A 20,024-nucleotide genomic window follows, 5' to 3' on the forward strand; every position below is an offset into this window, starting at 1 on the left:
GGCAAGCGATTTATACCGCTCTCCCCGAGTGCACGCGATCGCCCCGAGCGACGAGATTAACGATCCGGAGCCCGTGTGTGCGTGTGCGCGCGTTTCTGGTTAATTAGCTCGCGATACGTTTTTGCGCGTTTGACGTCAACTGGTGCGTGAAGAGATACACGCACAGGGCCGCAGATTAGAATACAATGCGGTCTCACAACAATGACTCCCGGGGAACAGGTGCCCGCGCGAAAATTGATTGTAAAAGCCCTTCCGATTATTGCGGTGAGCGCGGCTCATTATCACGCCGATTATTTCGTGCGTCGAGAGGAAGGGAGTAGCTCGCGTCGAGGGAGCTTGCATAATAATGCCGCCACGAGCCGGCAGATTGGAAAAGCGACCTTAATTCATTCCTCTTTAATTTCGCGGTGCCGTCAAAGAAAGTCAGTTTTTAACGCGCGCGGGCGACCCTGTGCTTGACGGGCATCTTTAACCTTGAATGGCGCGCTTTAACCCCGGAAAAAAGCCAGGCGATATTGTAAAACTCTAGTTTCATATTCCTTGAAAATGTCCATTAATTAATATCCTCTCGAAATATTGTGTTGTCGGCGGCGCCGGGGCTGCCGTGCGCGGGGGAGAGTCAGGAACAATGCGACGATTACGCCGACAACACAATCATTTCCCGGGGAAAAGCTCGCTTGGGACACAAAGGATCCGGGCCGCACAATGCGCTGGACAAATGGGAAAGTGCTCTATCAGAGCCGCTCTGCGAGAGACCGAGCGCTGATGAATTTTTTTCCCCACAATAGCGCACTTTCGCGATTGCAATTTCCCCGCTACCGCAGCAGCGCAGTAGCGCTAGAGGAGCCGGAAGTCGCGCGCATTAAGGTGGCTTTCCGGATACACACAGCTGACCATTGACGCTTCTTTGGAAAATCAATTAAGCTCGCAAGCTCGGCGGCCGTATGAAATACGCGAAGAACTGGGCGCGAGCAATTGGCTGTAATTGCCGCGATCGATGCCGTACCGGGAACGATCGCTTTCGCGACGCGATCCGGTTTGATATCTCCGCGCGTTACGTCACGTCACGGAATTTTTCGGCTCGTTGTTTTTCTTGGCTGATTTTTCGAGCGGGGTATGAAAATGCATATGTATCGCGCGGTTGCCCGTAGTATGGAAGTGAAAATGCGAGCCATTACGTGCGTCGCTCTTTCTTTCGGAGGATGTGACTAGCGATCGTCGCTGCCCCGCGCACGACTCTAACGAAGCGATGGAACATGCCCGGCTTTAAATTCTTTCGCTTTATCGGCAGATAATACGAAATAATAAGTCGCGCGGCATAAAAAATAATATTTCTCCGACGACTGTAAAAGACGCTACGTTCAACTCGTATTTTTTTTATTCGTATTTTCCTTCGATCGCCGTATCGCGTATGCGCGTATTGTGTACACATCGGCATTATTCAGTCGTTTGCATAGATAAACCGAGTAATTAAATCTCGTACAGCGCTCTTTATAATCTTAATTTTTAACGAGGAAACATCGGACTGTATTATTCTCCGTTATCGCCGTGGCACGCTCAGATAAAGCGGCGCATTATTAAACTAATGAATTTTTACCTCGCGCTCGCAAGCCGGCGTGTTTGTCTTGTCGATAATCGATTTCAGTCCGCGTCCGACGAGCCGCGAAGGCAGCGAAAGCACCGAGTCACGCATCGTCGAAAGTCGGGGTACTCGGGTACGAAATATCGTAGAGCGCAATGCTTTTATCCAGTCGCGCCTAACAATTCACATCAATCGGCCTTCAGCGCGCCCGGAGTGACGACAGATAACGCGCTCCGCAATGCGGCTGTGTACGATTTAGGCGAGCCCGTCGTTAATTTTACAGCCTCGTAATGCACGTCCGTACAGCGTCGCATACAGATAAATTAGCAGGCAAACGAAAAGTCCGAGGTGCTAAACTTTTGAGGTTATGCTAGTAAGCCATTTGTATTGTTTTCTCTCTTGAAAATCCGCATCGAACGAGATATTTGTGAAACGAAAATATCGGTTACTTCATCGTGCCCATATAGATCGCTGAAAACAGCTTTGGATACAGGCGTCGAAAAGCAACCCCTCGCAGAAAAAAGCCTCCTCGCAGCCGCGGCGAGAGGGGAAGAGAGAGGGGCAGGGATGAGGCTCGTAGGGGGCGCGCAACAGGTGTGTCATCACTCGGCGAGTGCGTGCGCAGTCGACTCCTCGCGGCGCACGTGGGTAGGTCTGTGTACACACAACAATAGAGTCCGCACGAAGGCAATACGCACCTGCCGGTGTCCGGTGCGCGACTCTTGAGCTCGTAGTACATGAAGTCCTGACTGCTGGGCAGCAGAGCCAGCGCCTGCTCGAGCTCGTTGCTGTACTCCAGGTCGTCGAGGTGAGCCTCGGCGTTCGCCAGCGCTGCCAGGTCGAAGCCCATGTCAATGCCCGATTCGTCCATCTCTCGGTCCTTCTCTCGCCGCCTGTCTACTCGTGCACAGACACTCGCGCACTGCCGTGGAACGCGCACCTCTCCGATCACTGTCTGCGCTATCTGCGGCTCTCAGTCCGGAGCGAGGCGCCGATGCTCACTGGGATGGATACGTACGCGCACCGGGTTGATTCTCGCAGCTGTTGCCTGTCAATGGGAGCCGCGGACGTCAGCCAGGGTACGCTGCTGCGGCCTACTTTTCGCCGAGATGGCGCGCGCGCGCATCGCCTCTCTCTCTCTCTCTCTTCCTTGCGCCGCGGTGTATGTGTACACAGACGCGTCGAGTTTGCGCGCTCACCGGCCGTCGATCCGAGAAAGAGAGCTCGCGGATGCGCCGAGTGGCGGGAGACGCGTCGGCGAGCCCGTCTCCTCGCGGCACCCCTGGCGCCATCTGCCGATCGGCCGCGGCCCGCCGCACCGAAGTCGGCCTCGATCTACTGAGAGCCGACTTTCGCCGCCGCGAATTATTTTGACTTTTACGCAATACTTGTATGGTGTTCCTTGTTTTTGCAAACAGTTCTCCGAAGCGCGGATCGCGTTTTCATCGCGCGCAACGATCCTGAGCTAATTCAGAATCTTTTTTTAGAAAACGAGAAACTAGTGTCTTTTCCTTATCTCCGAGGCTCGGGCCGCTGCACAATTAGCATAGACTCGTAAAAAGACGCATAATTTTTAATGCGTCCTCCCAGGCGCACTCCGGAGAATTCTCCGATCCGAATCCCCTGCGATTTCGAGCAGCTGGCTGTTCGAAATCGCGGGAAAATCGCCGCGAGAGATACAGCGTTTTGCAATCTCATTTCGCCCTTTGTACCGCGCGACTGCAAAAGAGCCCCCGGCGGGGCTGACTCCTAATCCCACACAATGCCGGAAAATTATATCGCGCCAGTCATGCGAATTCTTTCGAAACAGTCGAACCCCACCGACGTGTACACACGGAGACGCCCTCGACAAAGGTCGTAGCACAAAAGCTTTATTACCCCTGCCATTGTGCCCTCGCCGCCGCGTCCTCTGCAAGGCTGCCGCCCTACGCAGCAAAACCGGAGAGGGAGGAGACGCTAAGTAGGCCAAGCTGCAGCGTGCATAACCGCGCGTCAAGTGCAAGGTGAGCGCGGGTATGTTTCGCCGAGATTACTCGCTGGCTGGCTTTTTAATATTGTTTATAAACGAGTGGGGGATTTTCGCAACGCTTGCATCGCGAGAAATGCACCGAGTCAGCGGAACCGCGCTTCCTCGCGTTGCTCGTTATGCAACGATGGCACAACTGAAAACAATCGGATCCCGAGGAGCTGGACTGCGAGCGTCAAGCGGGTTCATTGATGCTCGAAGTTCGACGACGATGGGCTTGCTCATCTGGTGGTTCCTGCTGTGTCTCGGACTTGCCGGGGCCAAACTGCCCGAGGAGGTGTCCTCTCGGCTGGACGAGTACTGGCATCTGTACAAGGTGAAGACGCAGCCCTCAGGGCTATGCGAGTTTTCGATCGAGGCTCTATCTAAAGTGTTTGTTTCGCCAGATGCGACACAACAAGACCTACACCGGGACGCTGGAGGCCGTGCGCCGCGAGGCCTGGGAGGACAATCTGCTCAAGATCTACGAGCACAATCTGCTGGCCGCTGCCGGACACCACGAGTACATTCTCAGGGACAATCACATCGCCGACCTCAGCACTTCCTCGTACATGCGCGAGCTGGTATGTCAAACTCTATCCCGAGCTCCTCTGCCTCGTCGAACTGGACGGTAGTAATATCCTCGACGATAACAGGTGAAACTCGTTCCGAGCCGTCGACGTCGCCTCGACGACGACGAGATGGTGGCGGCGGTGCTGCACGACCCTCGCCGCATCCCCAAGTCCCTGGACTGGCGGGAGAAGGGCTTTGTGACCAAGCCGGAGAACCAGCGCGACTGCGGCAGCTGCTACGCCTACAGCATCGCGGGAAGCATAGCCGGACAGATCTTTCGGCAGACCGGCATCGTCGTGCCCCTGAGCGAGCAGCAGCTCGTCGACTGCAGCACGCAGACTGGAAATCTGGGCTGCTCCGGGGGATCGCTCAGGAACACGCTGAGGTACCTCGAGAGGTCCAAGGGACTCATGACCGACGCCACTTATCCCTACACCGCTCACGTAAGTTGGCCAATCCTGCTTGACTTTTTTCACTGGATCATATCTGTCGACGCGAGTGCGGGAATCAACGAACGAAGGAGGAAAAATTTCCATTCCCTCCGCTGACTTATCGCCCACTTGTCAATTGACAAGCATTGCAGGCGCGATTAACGCGCGTTATGGCTCCGCCGCGTTGCTTCAATTTGTTAACACGCTCTCGCCGACAAATTTGAGGAAATCGGTCCCGTCATAAAGCACCGTGAAGAATCTGTAATCGATTGCAGCCGCCCGCATAAATTAGCGGCTTCGTGGAAAACTCCGAAACGCATTGTTCCGCTCATCAGCCGCAGTGCCGACTCGGTTCTCGCCATTTGCGTCAACATTGAGTAATCGCGCGTATGATAACGCGAGCAATGGAACATTTGATTCAAGTCTGGATGTACGCGCGCCTCGCAAAAGCAAGGCGTATGCAAGTTTCAGCGGAAGCTGAGCGTCGTGAACGTCACGTCCTGGGCGATCCTGCCGGCGCGCGACGAGCGAGCCCTCGAGGCTGCGGTGGCCACCATCGGGCCGATCGCTGCGTCCATCAATGCCGGTCCCCGGACCTTCCAGCTCTACCAGTAAGTTCGATCGGAAACCTTTTCCCATTCGCAGCGATAACCAGGCTTCTGTGTGATCGACAGCTCCGGAATCTACGACGACCCGACCTGCAGTTCCGACCTGGTGAATCACGCGATGCTGATCGTCGGCTACACGCCCAACTACTGGATCCTGAAAAACTGGTGGGGAGCCAGTTGGGGAGAGAACGGTTACATGAGGCTCAGGAAGGGGAAGAACCGCTGCGGCGTCGCCAACTACGCCGCCTACGCCAAAGTCTGACACGTTCGTTTGTATCTTTTGTACGACTGTTTGAAGAAAAATATGCAGAAATTATCCTGTCGTTCATTCCATTCCTGTAACCTACTCAATCGATGGATCCATCTGCAGAGCTGTTTCCCCTTTAAAGTCGCTCGACTCGACCACTTCGCTCGCGCTATAATGTCACGCGCCGAGGCGCCAAATCGACGTGCCCCTGTGCGTCGGCACGTAATATTACGTCGCGTCATCCCCGGAGCGCGAGAGCAGGCTTGGCGCGCGAGTGACAACTTGGAAACGCTGAACGAGCTCCGAGCACAAGCCGATCGTCGATATTCGCAGTGGTTTGTACGTCTGATGGAAAAGAAGAGCACAGCTCGAGGCGGGATGAGAATATACGACGAGCGGCGTAGACGCGCGAATTGCAAGAGCAATTTAATTAAAAGCCGCTTGGGTATACGCGAAGACGTGCGCAGGTATAGTTCAGCAGCTTCGATCGAGACCTGCCGAGCTCCTCGCGGAGCGGAAAAAATACATCCAGGCTCGCGATGCATTTCGGCGCGTACCCGGCGCGCGGGACGGGATTTATTATGTCCCTTGTCTCGCTCAGCGCCGCTCCATGTATATAGTACGTACGTATAGATATATAACATCATCGTGCGCCGACGCGCAGCGTAACGAGATTTTGCCAGACTCGCGCACTCGCTCGCTCTCCCTCCCTCTCACACTGGCTCTCTCTCTGGGACGCCATGATGAGGGTCGGAAAGCCCTTTTCAAAATTTTTGCGTCAGCCGGTTATGGGAAAATTAACTTTGACGCGGTGCACTGCGCGCGCTCTCTCGGCGCGAGGAAATCGAGTTTCCGGGTGAGAACGTCGAGCTCTGGCCGCCGCGCAAAATAAGCGAGCGAGGGCGTTTTTCGAGCCACGATTTCGACGCTACATGCGCGCGCTGCTGCTGCAGAGACGAGAACGCAAACCCCTGGGAAGTGTGTGCTGCAAGTTTTATTTTTAATTACACAAAATGCACCTACTGATTTTCAATGCTCACATCTCCGAGTGCGAGAGTCTTCTCTTCGAGCACAAGTTCTTCGCGCTCTTGATGTCTCTCTAGCTCATGGAGTAGTCGGCATGCTTGCTGAGGAATACCTCGACGAAGTAAATCGCGAAGGCGAGCATCATTCCGATGAGGAGGAGCAAGAGGTACGGCGCGAATTTGTAGATGTTGATGCTCGAGGCACTTAGGATGTCCCGGCGACAGACCGGCTTTTTTATTTGCCAACGCTGCACTTTTCGGTACCGCAGGCCTACTTCGCTGATTTTCCTCAGCCTGTAGAATGAAACAAAAATCGGGTCGCATTTTTTAAGTTTTCAAACCGACGCATTAAATCGTAATCACCCTATTCTTGCAATCTCCACGAAGGGAGAATTGCGGCTTACGGCGAAGGCGGTGAAGGTCGGCCTCGCAACGTGTACCTCCATCAGCTCGCAAATCTCGCGTTGCTCGTAATATTTGTGTATCAGTCGGTAGCCTACGTCCGGGTGCGTGTGATACGCGTAGCCACCCTTCTGGACCAACTGCATGCCAACTTCGGGTAGCGTGTACTGCTCACTCTCCGGTAACTTCAGCCAATAGATCTGGTAAAAAATTTGCGATTCCCAATCTGGTTTCTGGAGAAACGATTCAAAAGATCGGCTCTCGTCGGTTCGGCGATGTCTAGGCTTGAAAGATCGGTAACTGAAACTCACCTTCAAAAAGAAGCCAAAATACGACATCCATTCAGACGACATTTTCAGCTTCAGCTTTCCGAATTCGCTGAGGAAATCGTTGATCTTGAAAATAGGTTCGTTTAGACGCACCGAAACAACACTGGCCGAATTGTAGTTGTACATAAGCAGACTCAGACTGAATATCAGTATGGAAAATTGAACTATGCGCGAAGACGCGTAATTGACTGGCACATCTGCTCCTAATGATAAACGAAGATTTGAAAAAAAATTTATTTCAACGTGTTATCTTTTGACGAAATAATGTTTACCTTGCTGGCACAGTGCTGCGACTGTTATTAGGAGAGAATTGGAAAATCTTATGGTTACGGATTTAAATCCTTCAAAGTATAAAACCACTGTCAGAATTACTATGCATAATATGATTATCAAAAGCATCAAGCACCAAATTTCAATGTCGAAGGGATTAAAGATTTCTTGAAATTTTATAGTTCTTGGTTGAGGGTTACGAAATATGAAACAAGTTCAGCGGAAATGGAAAAATTGTAGATGCCCAAAGCGGTATGCAGTTGCAAAGTTGCATTACAATACATTTTACCTGAATGGCCAGTCCTTTGCATTAATAAATAGATCGTCATTACAATTGATACGTTTATTATTGAAAAAGAGTCCAAGCAGTTATAAATTATGACTATAAACTTAAGAAAAGTTAAACATTTCGGCAAGATGGATCAAAATGTGGTATCCGAACTTAGAATTGCCATCTCTTGTAGGATGAGCAAAAGCTTCCAAATACTCGCTGAATTCAACGTCTGGAGATCGATACGCTGACTATAAATGTAAATATTCGAGTTCGTAAGTTGTATCCTATAATCAATAAGACAAGCATTCGATGTCCTCTATGCTAACCTTGAAAAAGGCTGCTTTTAAGATCAGACCATGAAAATTTGCTCTTCTCAAATGTTTTTCCTGCAACAATATGATATTAATCCCAGTCCGATGGTTCCAATTGCCAAAAACGTGATGTTCAGTAAACGGCCACGATCCTTCTATAGATTGTAGGCGTCGTAGAGAGCATAGCCTTCGTCGCTTCTTGATACGGCAATCACAAAATCTGTCGATAGCCCGAAAGCTTGGTCGTTAATAACAGCCATTGCTTTATTGAGATCTGAGCTCATAATCAGCCAATAATGCAACTCTCCAAATATTCTTGCAATCGTAGCCTATTGTATAAGTTATAAAAGTTAATGGTATGAGTAAATAGAATACTGCTAAGAGGCCACCATACTCTTTTGAGTCCTTCTCATAATACTAGAAACTGTAGAAGTATGGTAGCCTCTCGAATACGTTCAAAATTTGTCTCACTTCATAGAAGAGCAAATTAATGCTTCGTATTTCACAGCAGCTCATATCTAAGAAAACACCTAATTTCCAGTAACTGGCGTTTCCCAGTGAGCTGATCCCAGAAACATAAGTTAGCTTACGCAGAGCTACCGAGATATTATTTTTATTGAAAATTCGATACAGTGAAATGTCATCTGTAAATTAATATTAGAATAATAAATTTCAAGGATACTTCTTGGTCATTGTCTTGTCTTTGCAGTTGCTACCTGTCAAACTGTTGCAAGTGAATTCAACGACGCTTGGAGCTTTTTTGTAGTAGAAATAATCAATAATAAAGTTATTGCTGGTATTAGCATGAGCATGAGCGATCAACGAGCATGTAAATATAATTTGAATAAGAAACATTTTTTGTGTGAACTATAAGGTGAGATTTAAGATGTGCATTTTTAAAATATTTGTTTTCTTCAAGCTGCAAGAAAATGTACACGTTTTATTTATTTCATCCACTCTTCTATTTTTGTATTACTGACAAATTCAACATGATACTTTATAGTTTTTATAAAATTTACTCTATAATATTTATAAATTTAGATTTGTTAATATTACCTCTGCAAATTGGTCATAATAACACGTACATTCTGTCGGCTGAGAATGGACATAGCATATTTCGATCAATAAATTCTAAGAATAAGAAATCGCTGAAACGTAATAGATGTTCTGCAAGTCACTACTGGAATGACATGATTCTTCTCAATGAAAAACTCTAATAAGCATGGCAGTTGCGTTAATATTTAGTTTCCTTTGCTACTCATGTCAGTCAAATGAATTGCCACATGATTATTATTATTTAATCAATACACAAAATAGCAGTGTAAGTATAATCATAATATAAGTATAACTTTTTAATTTTCAATAATTAAGCTGTATTACATGTTCTGCGCAAACTATATTTCTTATATTAATGCACATGCCATGATTAACCAAAATTACTTCAATCAAGCATAAAGTTGTTGACATCATAATTCCTACTGCGAGCAATAGCAGATGCGGAGCAAATTCATAAATATTGATGCTCACCGCGCTTAAAATATCCTTCCGACACGGTGGCTTTCGGTGGGACCATCTTAAATACTGTCGATGACGTAGACCTACTTCATTGATTTTGGTAAACCTAACAAATGAAAACCATTCATAAGGTCTCCATAATGCTATGAAAAAAAAAATGAATTAATGCTTACCCGACTCTTGCAATTTCTACGAAACTGCTGTTCATAGTTGCTCCAAACGCTGTGCGAGTAGGCCGTGCGACATGCACCTCCATCAATTCACAAATTTCACGATTATCGAACAGTTTATCAATGATGGGATAGCCAACAACTGGATGCGTGTGATAAGCAAAACCGCCTTCTTTTACTAACTGCATACCTTTGTCGGGATTCATTAGTTTCTCATTTTCTGGAAGTTTCGTCCAGTAATTGCGGTAGAATTGAGTTGTATCCCAATCAGGTTTCTGCAAAAATGAAGGAATTTCATATGGAAAATAATATTGAATATTTTAATAAAAAAAATCTGTTTTACTTTGAGAAAGAATTCCAAATAAACCATGGCTTCTGAGGCCATTTTCATGTGCAATTTACCAAACTCATTGAGCGAATCATTGATCTTGTAAATTGGCTCATCTAAACGAGCAGATACAACACACGCCGAGTAATAATTATACATTAGTAAACTAAAGATCATGACAAAAAAGAAAGCGATGCGTGTAGATGTATGGTTTATTCTTAAATCTGTGCCTAGTCAACAGAAAAAGAACTATAAAATACGATTGTGTTGTTTTTTTTCTCTTGTTGCGCTTACTTACCTTGTTGGCATAAGGCTCCCACTGTTAACAAGAATGAATTGGAAATCCGCATGATAATACTATCGAATCCTTCAAGTCTTAAAACCATAGCTAAAATGATAATCGATAACAAAATAAAAATGGCCGTGATGTACCAAATTATGTTTTCAAAAGGGCGTAATATCTCTTGTATTTTCATACTAGTAGGTTGAGGATTTCGAAATATAAAGCATGTTCTGTAACAATCGAAGAACCACTGTAGTTAGAGTGTTCGTTATCTTTCGGACGTTCCATACTGTTTACCTGAACGGCCAGTCTTGATGAACATATTTCATCATGTACGTTCTCTGAGTGGTCATAGAAAGAGGACTTCCTGTAAAATCAGCCGTACTATTAATCATAGACCATGCTAGTGGGCCTTGAGCATCACCTGGCAGCCACGGAGCAGTTTCATGTGATTCTAAGCTAAAATTTGTTTTAAATACATTGTTTGAATTACCTTATTTAATCAAACCAAAAGCCTACCTGAAATTGTACAAATCTGCAAGATGACTGATAAGTTGGAATCCGAACTTAGTTATTGCATCTCCCACGCTATTTTCATAATCGTTAAAATAGTCTTCTAATGACATATTATCCGGTCTGTATATTAGCTATCATAATTTTAATTATATAACTTTTCCATTTATTAGGTACTGTAAAAGGAATATTAAAATGCTTATCATTACTTACTTTAAAATATGTTGCTTTTATGATAAGCCGTTCCAAGTTTGATCTTCTTTCAAATTTCGTCTGCAGCAAAGTTATGTTTAACCCCTCTTGATTATTCCAAATGCCAAATAATGTCACCTTCATTGGTATGCCTCGTTCTTTAGACATATTGTAGACGTCGTAAAGTTCATACTGATCTTCGGTATCATTCAAAGGTACCACAGCGATCAAATCCGTTCCATGGCCAAACGCTCGGTCATCAATTAATTCCAACAAATTTTTAAGATCAGATCCTAAGATTACCCAATAATGCAACTCACCAAACATTCTATAGTCTGATGCTTACGTACATACACATGATTGTTCATGAAATGAATCTACATATAATCAATCTTTTTGAAGGATCAAATTACTTGAATTCATATAAAATATACTAAATGATTCTTCAAAAACTGATTGTTGATTGTAATCACTCAGCTTTATTTACTTCAGAAAATATTGATGAAATTTCTTCAACATTGTAACAGCCAGTATCAAGGAAAACGCCAATTTTTAAGTACATAGTATGCGCTATTTTACTGATTTTGGATTTATTATTTAATTTCTTGACGTTAGCAGTAACGCCCTTACTGCTAAATCTTTTTATCAATATTGAGTCATCTAAAACATTAGAAATATCTTGTTACCGATTGATGAAATAAATTATCCTATGAATCAATTGAAGTATATAGAACAGCCTTTCCACAAGTTGAAATTCTTGTTTTGAATAATTATGTAATACCTTCTATTATATTACAACTAAACCCCACAACACTTGATGCTTTTTTATAGCTAAAATATTCAATAACAATGTCATTTTCTATCTTAGCTTCAATATTTATAAATAAAGAGTAAGTAAATAAAAATATTAAATTCATTTTGACTGTAAGACACAACTGAAAAACATAACCAAAGAAAAAATACTTCTGCTTTATAATAGAAAATAGAACGTCAATCAAGTTATTGCCTGAGTTCATTGAATATTACTTAAGTAAATAATATTTAAACAAGTCATGCGATGTCTTGATTGGCAGTCTACTTCTGCAGTAAGGATTATGCTTGTATGATATTCTTTATTATTCACATAATCATCTAGGCCTTAATACATTGTTTTATTTTTACTCACAATCAAGTGTCTCAAATAGTGTAAATATGCATTTCGCATACAATCTCATAATCATTTGAATATAAATACTTCGATTAACAAAAAGAAGTTCAATCGCACAGATAATTAGTGCCACTTTTAATCCAATCATCAGAAGTAGTAGATGTGGAGCAAACTCATAAATATTGATACTAGACGCAGTCAATATATCTTTGCGACAGTGTGGTTTTTTGTACGACCATCTTAGATACTGTCGATGCCGAAGACCTACTTCGTTGATTTTCGTGAATCTTTGAACATAAAATAATAGAAAAGTAATTAAAATGCAAAGTTTATAATTTTCTTACTTAACTTGCATAAAAATAATCACCCGACTCTTGCTATTTCTACAAAGCTACTATTCATAGTTACTCCAAACGCCGTACGAATAGGACTTGCTAAATGCACTTCCATTAATTCACAAATTTCACGGTTGTTGTAAAATTTGTCTACGAATGGATACCCTACCTCTGGATGAGTGTGGTAAGCAAATCCACCAGCTTTTACTAATCGCATTCCTTCTTCAGGATTGATGATTCTCTCTTTTTCTGGTACCCTTAACCAATAGTTGTTATAGAACTGTTTAGTTTCCCAATCAGGTTTCTACAACCCACAGCAATTTTTCAAATTTAATGTTGTTAAAAATAGTTTACTGAAAAGAGTAAAAAATTTAGTTATACTTTGAGAAAAAATTCTAAATACATCATTGACTCCGATGCCATTTTCATTTTTAGTTTTCCTAATTCATTAAGGGAATCGTTAATTTTTAAAATCGGTTCATCTAAACGGGCGGACACAACAGAAGCCGAGTAGTAATTATACATTAGCAAACTATATATCAATATGAAAAAAAATGCTATACGCGTTGACAAACGATTCATTTGTACATCAGTTCCTAATAGAAAAAAAATATGTTAGAGCTGTTTTACGGAATGGAGAATTGGATACATATTTTGCGTTCATTTACCTTGTTGACATAGTGCACCTATAGTCAATAAACTTGAAATTGAAACTCTCATTAAAATACTCTCAAATCCTTCGAAATGCAATACCGCAATCAAAACCATTAATTTGATTACAAAAAATACAACCATTAAACACCATATAACTTTCGTTAAAGGTCTTAGAATTTCTTGCAATTTTATTGTAGTAGGCTGAGGGTTTCGAAAAATGAAACAGGTCCTACGAACAAAGTTAATATTAATAGTTGTTAATGGTTGTTCGAAAAAGTATTAAAAACATGTTTAATTATATAAGTTTACCTAAAAGGCCAGTCTTGATGAACATATTTGAACAAGTAAGTTCTTTGACTGGTCATTGACAGAGGATTTCCTGTAAAATCGGCCATATCATTAATAATAGCTCGAGCCAGTGGACCTTGAGCATCCCCAGGTAACCAAGGTGGTGTTTCATGAATATCTAAGCTTAATACATCACCTTTTTAAGATTATGCACTATTATCTATACGGGTTAATCACGTTAATTATAATTTTTATTTTTACCTGAAATTATACAAATCTGCAAGATGACTTATAATGTGAAATCCAAATCTTGTTTGTGCATCTCCAGTAGTATGCACACCATCGTTGACATATTGAAGTAAAGTCATGTGCGCTGGTCGGTATGTTAGCTGAAATAAAATACTGATTAACTAAATTTTGTGATATTTTAATGTCTCTTATCATAAATCGATTTAAATCACTTTGAATAAGGCTGCCTTTATCGTAAACCTTTGCATGTTTGCTCTTCTCATGATTTTTGTTTGTACCAATTTAACAGTCAAACCTTGTTCTGTATCCCATTTTCCAAAAAATGTTACATTAAGTAAACTGCCACGTTCTTTGTATATGTTATAAACGTCATAGAGCTGGTACTGGGTTTCATAACTGTTTGAAGGTATTGCAACAATTAAATCAGTCGAGAGACCAAAAGCTCGGTCTTCTATTAGATTGAGTACATCTTTAAGATTAGATCCGAGTATTATCCAATAGTGTAGTTCACCAAACATTCTGTACTCCGATGCCTGCATAAATTACATATTTTATGTTTGAATGCAAAAAGAAGTAAAATAAAAAGTATTTGTCTTTTCGTTAACTTTGTCTTACTTCATAAAATATAGAAGATATTTGTTCAGTGTTATAACAACGAATATCTAAGAAAACTCCTATTTTCCAGTAACTAGTACATGCTATCATACTTATTCGAGACTTTTTATTAAATTTATTCATAGAAGCTGATATGCTGTTTTGACTGAGATCTTTTATCAATGATAAATCATCTGCAATAAAAAAGTTTAAAATTAGAATGGCATTTTACTATGAAATATTGTTATAAACTTCATACATTTTTATATACCTTCGATCGAATTGCAAGAAATGCAAACAACCTTTGACGTTTTTTTAAACGTAAAATAATGAATAAGAAAGTAATTATTTATTACAGCTTGAATATTTATCATAAAACAGCATAGACACACAAATTTTAAATACATATTTCAAAAGTAGTGATACTTAGTGTAGTGTGAAGCAGAACATTTTTTGTCATAGAGTACATATAACAAACCTATTTGCCATAATGGAAAACGAAAGTTTAGTCAAAGTATCGCATGTTATACTTCCTATATTCTGGGATATCTATTATTAATGCACCTATTAAGACCTTGAAACACAGTTTATGTATAATTAATTTTGTGATTTTAATAATTTTATATTCATAAATGTCATACTGAACTAGGCAGAAGTATATATTAATTATTAATGTAATTTCATATTAAATGCTATATATACGATTTTAAAGATACAGCTTAACAACCCTGAACTACGCGTGGGTGGGACATTTGAGTTTCGCGCTAAATAGAGTGTATATCAAACTGTGTGACTTATTTTCCCTAGCTACCTTTTACACGCGATCTACGCAGAGCACGCAAGAGACTGAATACGTTGTGATTTTTTGACGCAGGGGAATAAAATAGAATTTTACACAAAATCAGCGCCAATAGAAAACGACCTTTCCATGCATGTAAACAAATAAAAAATTAAATCTATTTCAACTAACGGAAGAAAAAAGTAGGAGTGAAAGGACCAACATTATTTTCTAAATCAAATGCGATTGCAAATTTTACTCTTACCCTGCAAATTTCACTTTTGTTCCGATTTTCAGCAAAAATTATAATTATATAGAATAATGTAACACAAATCCACAATTCTTTAATTTACGTATCAATATTAATATATTACCGAATCTATAATTACATTGTTATTATAATAGTATACGTATTTTCTTTTTATTATTGGCAATTGTTATTACATATGATCTAACAAGTGTATTAAGATCCTATGCACAAATTATTTATAGTATATTCTTCATTTCTTTGAAAAAATACAGCAAATATAAATACTATTCTTTACTTTTCATAATCGAACAAAAATATTCTGAAAAAAGTAACATTTTAAATTTGAAATAATATCCATATTTGACTATGGTGACTTCTATGGCACATATAATTAATGCTAATATGCTCCCAATAATCAGTAGTAGCAGATGCGGTGCAAACTCATAAATATTGACGCTAGATGCACTTAAAATATCCTTGCGGCAACGTGGCTTTCTGAACTGCCATCTGCTCAATTGTCGTTTTTGCAATCCAACTTCAGAAATCTTAGTCAACCTAAGGTTGCAAGAAAACAAAACAGTTAAAAATGATGGGGTGAAACCTCGAGAACATCATAATAGTTACCCCACTCGAGCGATTTCTATAAATGTACTGTTGTAAGTCACGCCGAATGCATTGCGCGTCGGCCATGCTAAGTGTACTTCCATTAACTCACAGATTTCCCGATTATCATATAGTTTTTCCACAAATGGATAGCCTACGTCGGGATGTGTATGGTAAGCGAAACCACCCTTTTTTACCAGCAACATACCTTGCTCAGGTTTCATAAATTTTTCTTTTTCTGGTAGATTAAGCCAATATTTGTTGTAAAACTGAACCGTTTCCCAAGCTGGCATCTGCATGTTATAGGAACAGTTTTTAATATATAAATTTAAAAGGATACTAAAACTTATGTCTTATCACTTACATTGATCGAACGACAAATTTTTATCATAACTTTTTCGTTCCGTAGGAAAAATGATTATTTGCAGTTCGATCATTTGTTTTTACATACACACTTATTTTTTCTTTTTAAAGTTATTAATTTTACATTACTTTGAGGAAGAATTCCAAGTAGAACATTGATTCAGTTGCCATTTTCATATGCATTTTACCAAATTCGTTGAGCGAGTCATTTATTTTAAAAATCGGCTCATCTAAACGTGCTGACACCACACTGGCCGAGTAATAATTACACATAAGTAAGCTGAATATCATAATAAATAGGAATGCGACCCGCGTTGAGTAACGATTCATTACAATATCAGTACCTAAACGCACAAGAAGATTTTTTTTAAATATGCTTTGTGGATGATTTGTGATTTATTAATGGAGTTGAAATGTTTAATTACTTTGTTGGCATAATGAACCAATCATTAGCAAAACCGAATTAGAAAATCGCATCGTAGCTGTTTCAGACCTTTCAAAACGTAAAACCATCACCAAGACTGTTACACCGATTACAACAACCATAGCCATTAAATACCAAATTGTTTTTGCAAAGGGCCGCAAAATTTCTGCTATTTTTATGGTTGTAGGTTGAGGATTTCGAAACATAAAGCACGTTCTGCAAAATTCACTTATAATACCATAACGTACTAATTAGCAGATTATTGTCTAGTTTCTTACCGAAAAGGCCAATCTTGATGTACGTATTTTAATAAATAAGTTCTCTGGCTAGTCATAGTTAATGTATTACCGGAAAAGTCGACTGTATTGTTTATGACGGCACGTGCCACTGGACCCTGTTTATCAGTTGGCAGCCATACAGGGCTCTCATGAGGTTCTAAACTAAATGCATATTAGAGTAAAAAATTGGTATCTCTAAAGCGCTAGCTCTTCAACTAAATATTCCTTTTTTTATCTTACCTAAAATTATACAAATCGGAGAGATGACTCATTATATGATATCCGAATTTCATTTGCGCATCTCTAGTGGCGTGCGCATAATCATTAAAATATTCTTCTAACGACATTTGAGGTGGTCGGTACGTTAACTGTTCAATAAACAATACTTATAATTCTTGCAGTCTTAGAAAAATATTAATTTTTAATAGCTCCAACTTACCTTGAAATAAGCTGCCCTGATTGTAGAACCTTGCAAATTTGATCTTCTTTGAAATTTCGTCTGAAGTAAACCAACGCTCAACCCTTGCTGATATTTCCAAGTACCAAAAAATGTGACATTGATTGTATTACCTTTTTCTTTAGACATATTGTAAATGTCGTAAAGGTTATATTCATCCATAGTATCGTTTATCGACACTGCAACGATCATATCGGTTGAAAGTCCAAAAGCTTGGTCATCTATATTATTTAGCACTTCTTCAAGATCGTGACCCAGTATTAGCCAGTAATGCAGCTCGCCAAACATTCTGTACTCCGATGCCTTAAAACCAATTTTTTATAGTATCGTTATGTAATTATTTTCTATGAATAAAGCTTCCTTACTTCAAAAAAAATCAACGAAACTTCTTGATCATCATAGCAACGTGTGTCAAAGAAAATGCCTATTTTCCAATAATCAGTGCATGCCACTCTGCTTATTCCAGACATATTGGTTAATTTATGAAAAGCTACTGATATGCCATACTTGCTAAAATCTCTTGCTAATAATACATCATCTGCAAGACAAAAATTGTCGTTATATGTGACAAATATATATAGTATGCCATGCTTGTTTATTTTTACCTTCGATAGTATTGCAAGAAATTCCTAACATACTTGGTGCATTTTTGTACTTAAAATAATCGATAAAAAAGTTATTTTCGATGCTCGCATGCACATTTAACAACCAACCGTAAATAACCACAAACGTTAAACTCATTTTTTTGTACCTTAATCAAATCATTATCAAACATTAGCATAAAGACACGTTGATATGTGTTGTCTCAAGAAACTCTTTCTTATACTACATAATGAAAAACGAAATGTTAGATATAATATCGCGTGACTATTCAATGTTATTTACTCACGATACTTACGAGATACTGCGTTATTAATATGACTAGTTAGGTCTAGGAATCTGTTTTATTTCAATAAAATACAAATGGATTTGAATTAAATATTACTGCATATATGTAATACTACCTAGGTCGATAATATTCAATTAATATTTCACGAGCTCTTGAAAGCAATTGCATTCTATTTGAAAAAAGCATTGCTATCTTACATTCAAGTTACCGCTATCGCTTATTGATATTTTTTTTAATGCAAAATAATTTCAAAATTTTATATCTATATATACATATATATCAAATCTACTTTATCGTAGTTATATCGTTCGAACTTGCTTTTCATAATATTTTTGTGTCTAATTATATTATAGGTTTATTTATTGCAGAAGTTAAAAACGGATTAAACTTTTTTTTATGTATATGTATAAAACATCTTTTCATTGAGTCCATGTGTTAACTTTCGGTGTATTTATTTTCTTTTCTCTCTGCTTTATTCTTATTCTGATCATTTTGGCTATATTAGACATTTCTCTTTTGATGAGTTTCTTGTATCTGAAAATGACTCATTCGTTAAAACATCGCTGTGAAAAATTGTATCCTAGCAAGTAACAGCAGCGGGCAGATTTTGATCTTACTCTTTTATGATTTTCCATAAACTTTTTGCGTTCTCAATGGTATACACAGTACAAGACAGCATCATATCGCATATTAAAATAAACAGTTGTGGCGCAAACTCCGTCATACTGAGACTGGAAGCATTGAGAATCGTCTTTAGGCAACGAGGTTTTCTGGATGACCAGCGCTTTAGCTGACGTTGCCGTAGTCCCACTTCCGAAATTTTCGTTAATCTATAATTATTACGAGTAAGCAAGTTACTATTTTTAAATAAATTTCGAGTAAAAATTTTTAGAATTAATTATCTTTATATTATTTAAAACAAGAAAGTCAAATTACCCCATTCTCATTATCTCTACTAACGTACTGTTAAGAGGACAAGCGAATGTTGCCATTGACGGTTGGAGTAGGTGAACTTCGGTAAGTTCACAGATCTCGCCATTATCGAATGATCGATTAACATACGGATGCTATGTCCGGATGCGTGTGATAAGCGAAAGCACCCTTTTGTACCAAACGCATACCTTGATTGGGTTCTATAAACTTCTTATCCTCTGGAATTTTGATCCATCGTTCTGTGTACAGTGTTTTCGTTTCTATATCTTCTCTCTATATGATAAATGATAAAAATTTGTGTTCAGTATCTGACAAGTTTTTGATATATTTGTACTCTTTCCAGCTTACTTTAATAAATAAGTTAAAGTATACCATCCATTCCGAGGCCAGTTTCAAATTTGATCGAGCGAGTTGAAGTAGAGAATCGTTAAGTTTAAAAATAGGATTACTAAGCCGATACTATACTTGCTGAGTAGTAGTTGTAAAGAAGAAAGCTGAAAACTAAATGTACAAGAAAAACGATGCGCGTCGATATTTGACTCATTTTTATATACGACTCTGTAAAAGATATAGAAAATATAAAAATGTATTTTCATTTTTAATTTGTCAAATGAATACATCAGATTACCTTGCTGGCGCAGAGTACCAAGAGTAACTATAAATGAATTTGAATATCGCATAATCGTGCTATCGACATGCTCGTATCGGAATACAGAAGCTATGA

The 20,024-nt window shown here is 40.2% G+C and overlaps 6 protein-coding genes across 11 annotated transcripts in view; 2 read left to right on the plus strand and 4 right to left on the minus strand.

The window, feature by feature from the left end:
* LOC100120846 (transcription factor EC) overlaps nt 1–2,800 on the minus strand; it is a 49,450-nt gene extending 46,650 nt beyond the window's left edge. Inside the window, exon 1 of the mRNA XM_001604394.6 lies at nt 2,281–2,800. Within this exon, the coding sequence (XP_001604444.2) occupies nt 2,281–2,453 (173 nt within the window). The 5' untranslated portion in view covers nt 2,454–2,800. The remainder of the gene's footprint in view (nt 1–2,280) is intronic.
* LOC100120897 overlaps nt 1–19,945 on the plus strand; it is a 147,901-nt gene extending 127,956 nt beyond the window's left edge. For 2 of the 4 annotated variants that reach the window (XM_031922038.2, XM_031922039.2), the window contains one exon: nt 3,393–3,617. In XM_031922038.2, coding sequence (XP_031777898.1) covers nt 3,393–3,589 — 197 coding nt within the window. In that variant the 3' untranslated portion in view covers nt 3,590–3,617. Of the gene's footprint in view, nt 1–3,392; nt 3,618–8,766; nt 9,009–19,643 lie in introns of those variants that run through there. The other 2 variants (XM_031922041.2, XM_031922040.2) reach the window with 2 other exon arrangements.
* LOC116415688 (cathepsin L1-like) lies at nt 3,659–5,515 on the plus strand. 2 transcript variants are annotated; one of them, XM_031922033.1, is made up of 5 exons: nt 3,659–3,924; nt 3,995–4,171; nt 4,244–4,603; nt 5,015–5,202; nt 5,266–5,515. In XM_031922033.1, the coding sequence occupies exons 1-5, from the start codon at nt 3,685–3,687 to the stop codon at nt 5,459–5,461; spliced, it is 1,161 nt and encodes a 386-aa protein (XP_031777893.1). In that variant the 5' UTR covers nt 3,659–3,684; the 3' UTR covers nt 5,462–5,515. The 2 variants fall into 2 exon arrangements, with proteins under 2 accessions (XP_031777893.1, XP_031777894.1); XM_031922034.1 differs by having other exon boundaries at nt 5,042–5,202.
* On the minus strand, nt 8,863–10,369 carry LOC116415978. The gene is made up of 4 exons (XM_031922042.1): nt 10,086–10,369; nt 9,746–10,017; nt 9,114–9,678; nt 8,863–8,976 (listed from the first exon to the last, which is right to left on the minus strand). The coding sequence occupies exons 1-3, from the start codon at nt 10,245–10,247 to the stop codon at nt 9,417–9,419; spliced, it is 696 nt and encodes a 231-aa protein (XP_031777902.1). The 5' UTR covers nt 10,248–10,369; the 3' UTR covers nt 8,863–8,976; nt 9,114–9,416.
* Nucleotides 12,098–14,468, minus strand: LOC116415977 (ionotropic receptor 75a-like). The gene is made up of 8 exons (XM_031922032.1): nt 14,347–14,468; nt 13,944–14,264; nt 13,744–13,871; nt 13,504–13,665; nt 13,209–13,423; nt 12,922–13,136; nt 12,573–12,844; nt 12,098–12,492 (listed from the first exon to the last, which is right to left on the minus strand). Exons 1-8 carry the CDS (start codon nt 14,434–14,436, stop codon nt 12,216–12,218), a joined length of 1,680 nt encoding a protein of 559 aa, XP_031777892.1. The 5' UTR covers nt 14,437–14,468; the 3' UTR covers nt 12,098–12,215.
* On the minus strand, nt 15,503–19,568 carry LOC103315520 (ionotropic receptor 75a-like). 2 transcript variants are annotated; one of them, XM_016987801.3, is made up of 11 exons: nt 19,304–19,568; nt 18,985–19,197; nt 18,084–18,901; nt 17,844–18,016; nt 17,461–17,781; nt 17,262–17,389; nt 17,022–17,183; nt 16,745–16,959; nt 16,449–16,663; nt 15,978–16,249; nt 15,503–15,908 (listed from the first exon to the last, which is right to left on the minus strand). In XM_016987801.3, exons 3-11 carry the CDS (start codon nt 18,217–18,219, stop codon nt 15,638–15,640), a joined length of 1,893 nt encoding a protein of 630 aa, XP_016843290.1. In that variant the 5' UTR covers nt 18,220–18,901; nt 18,985–19,197; nt 19,304–19,568; the 3' UTR covers nt 15,503–15,637. The 2 variants fall into 2 exon arrangements, with proteins under 2 accessions (XP_016843290.1, XP_031777891.1); XM_031922031.1 differs by having other exon boundaries at nt 15,791–15,908; nt 15,983–16,249.
* Nucleotides 19,946–20,024: the final 79 nt, after the last annotated feature.

The sequence above is a fragment of the Nasonia vitripennis genome, chromosome 1 (genome assembly GCF_009193385.2).
Source record: "Nasonia vitripennis strain AsymCx chromosome 1, Nvit_psr_1.1, whole genome shotgun sequence".
Taxonomy (NCBI): Eukaryota; Metazoa; Arthropoda; class Insecta; order Hymenoptera; family Pteromalidae; genus Nasonia; species Nasonia vitripennis.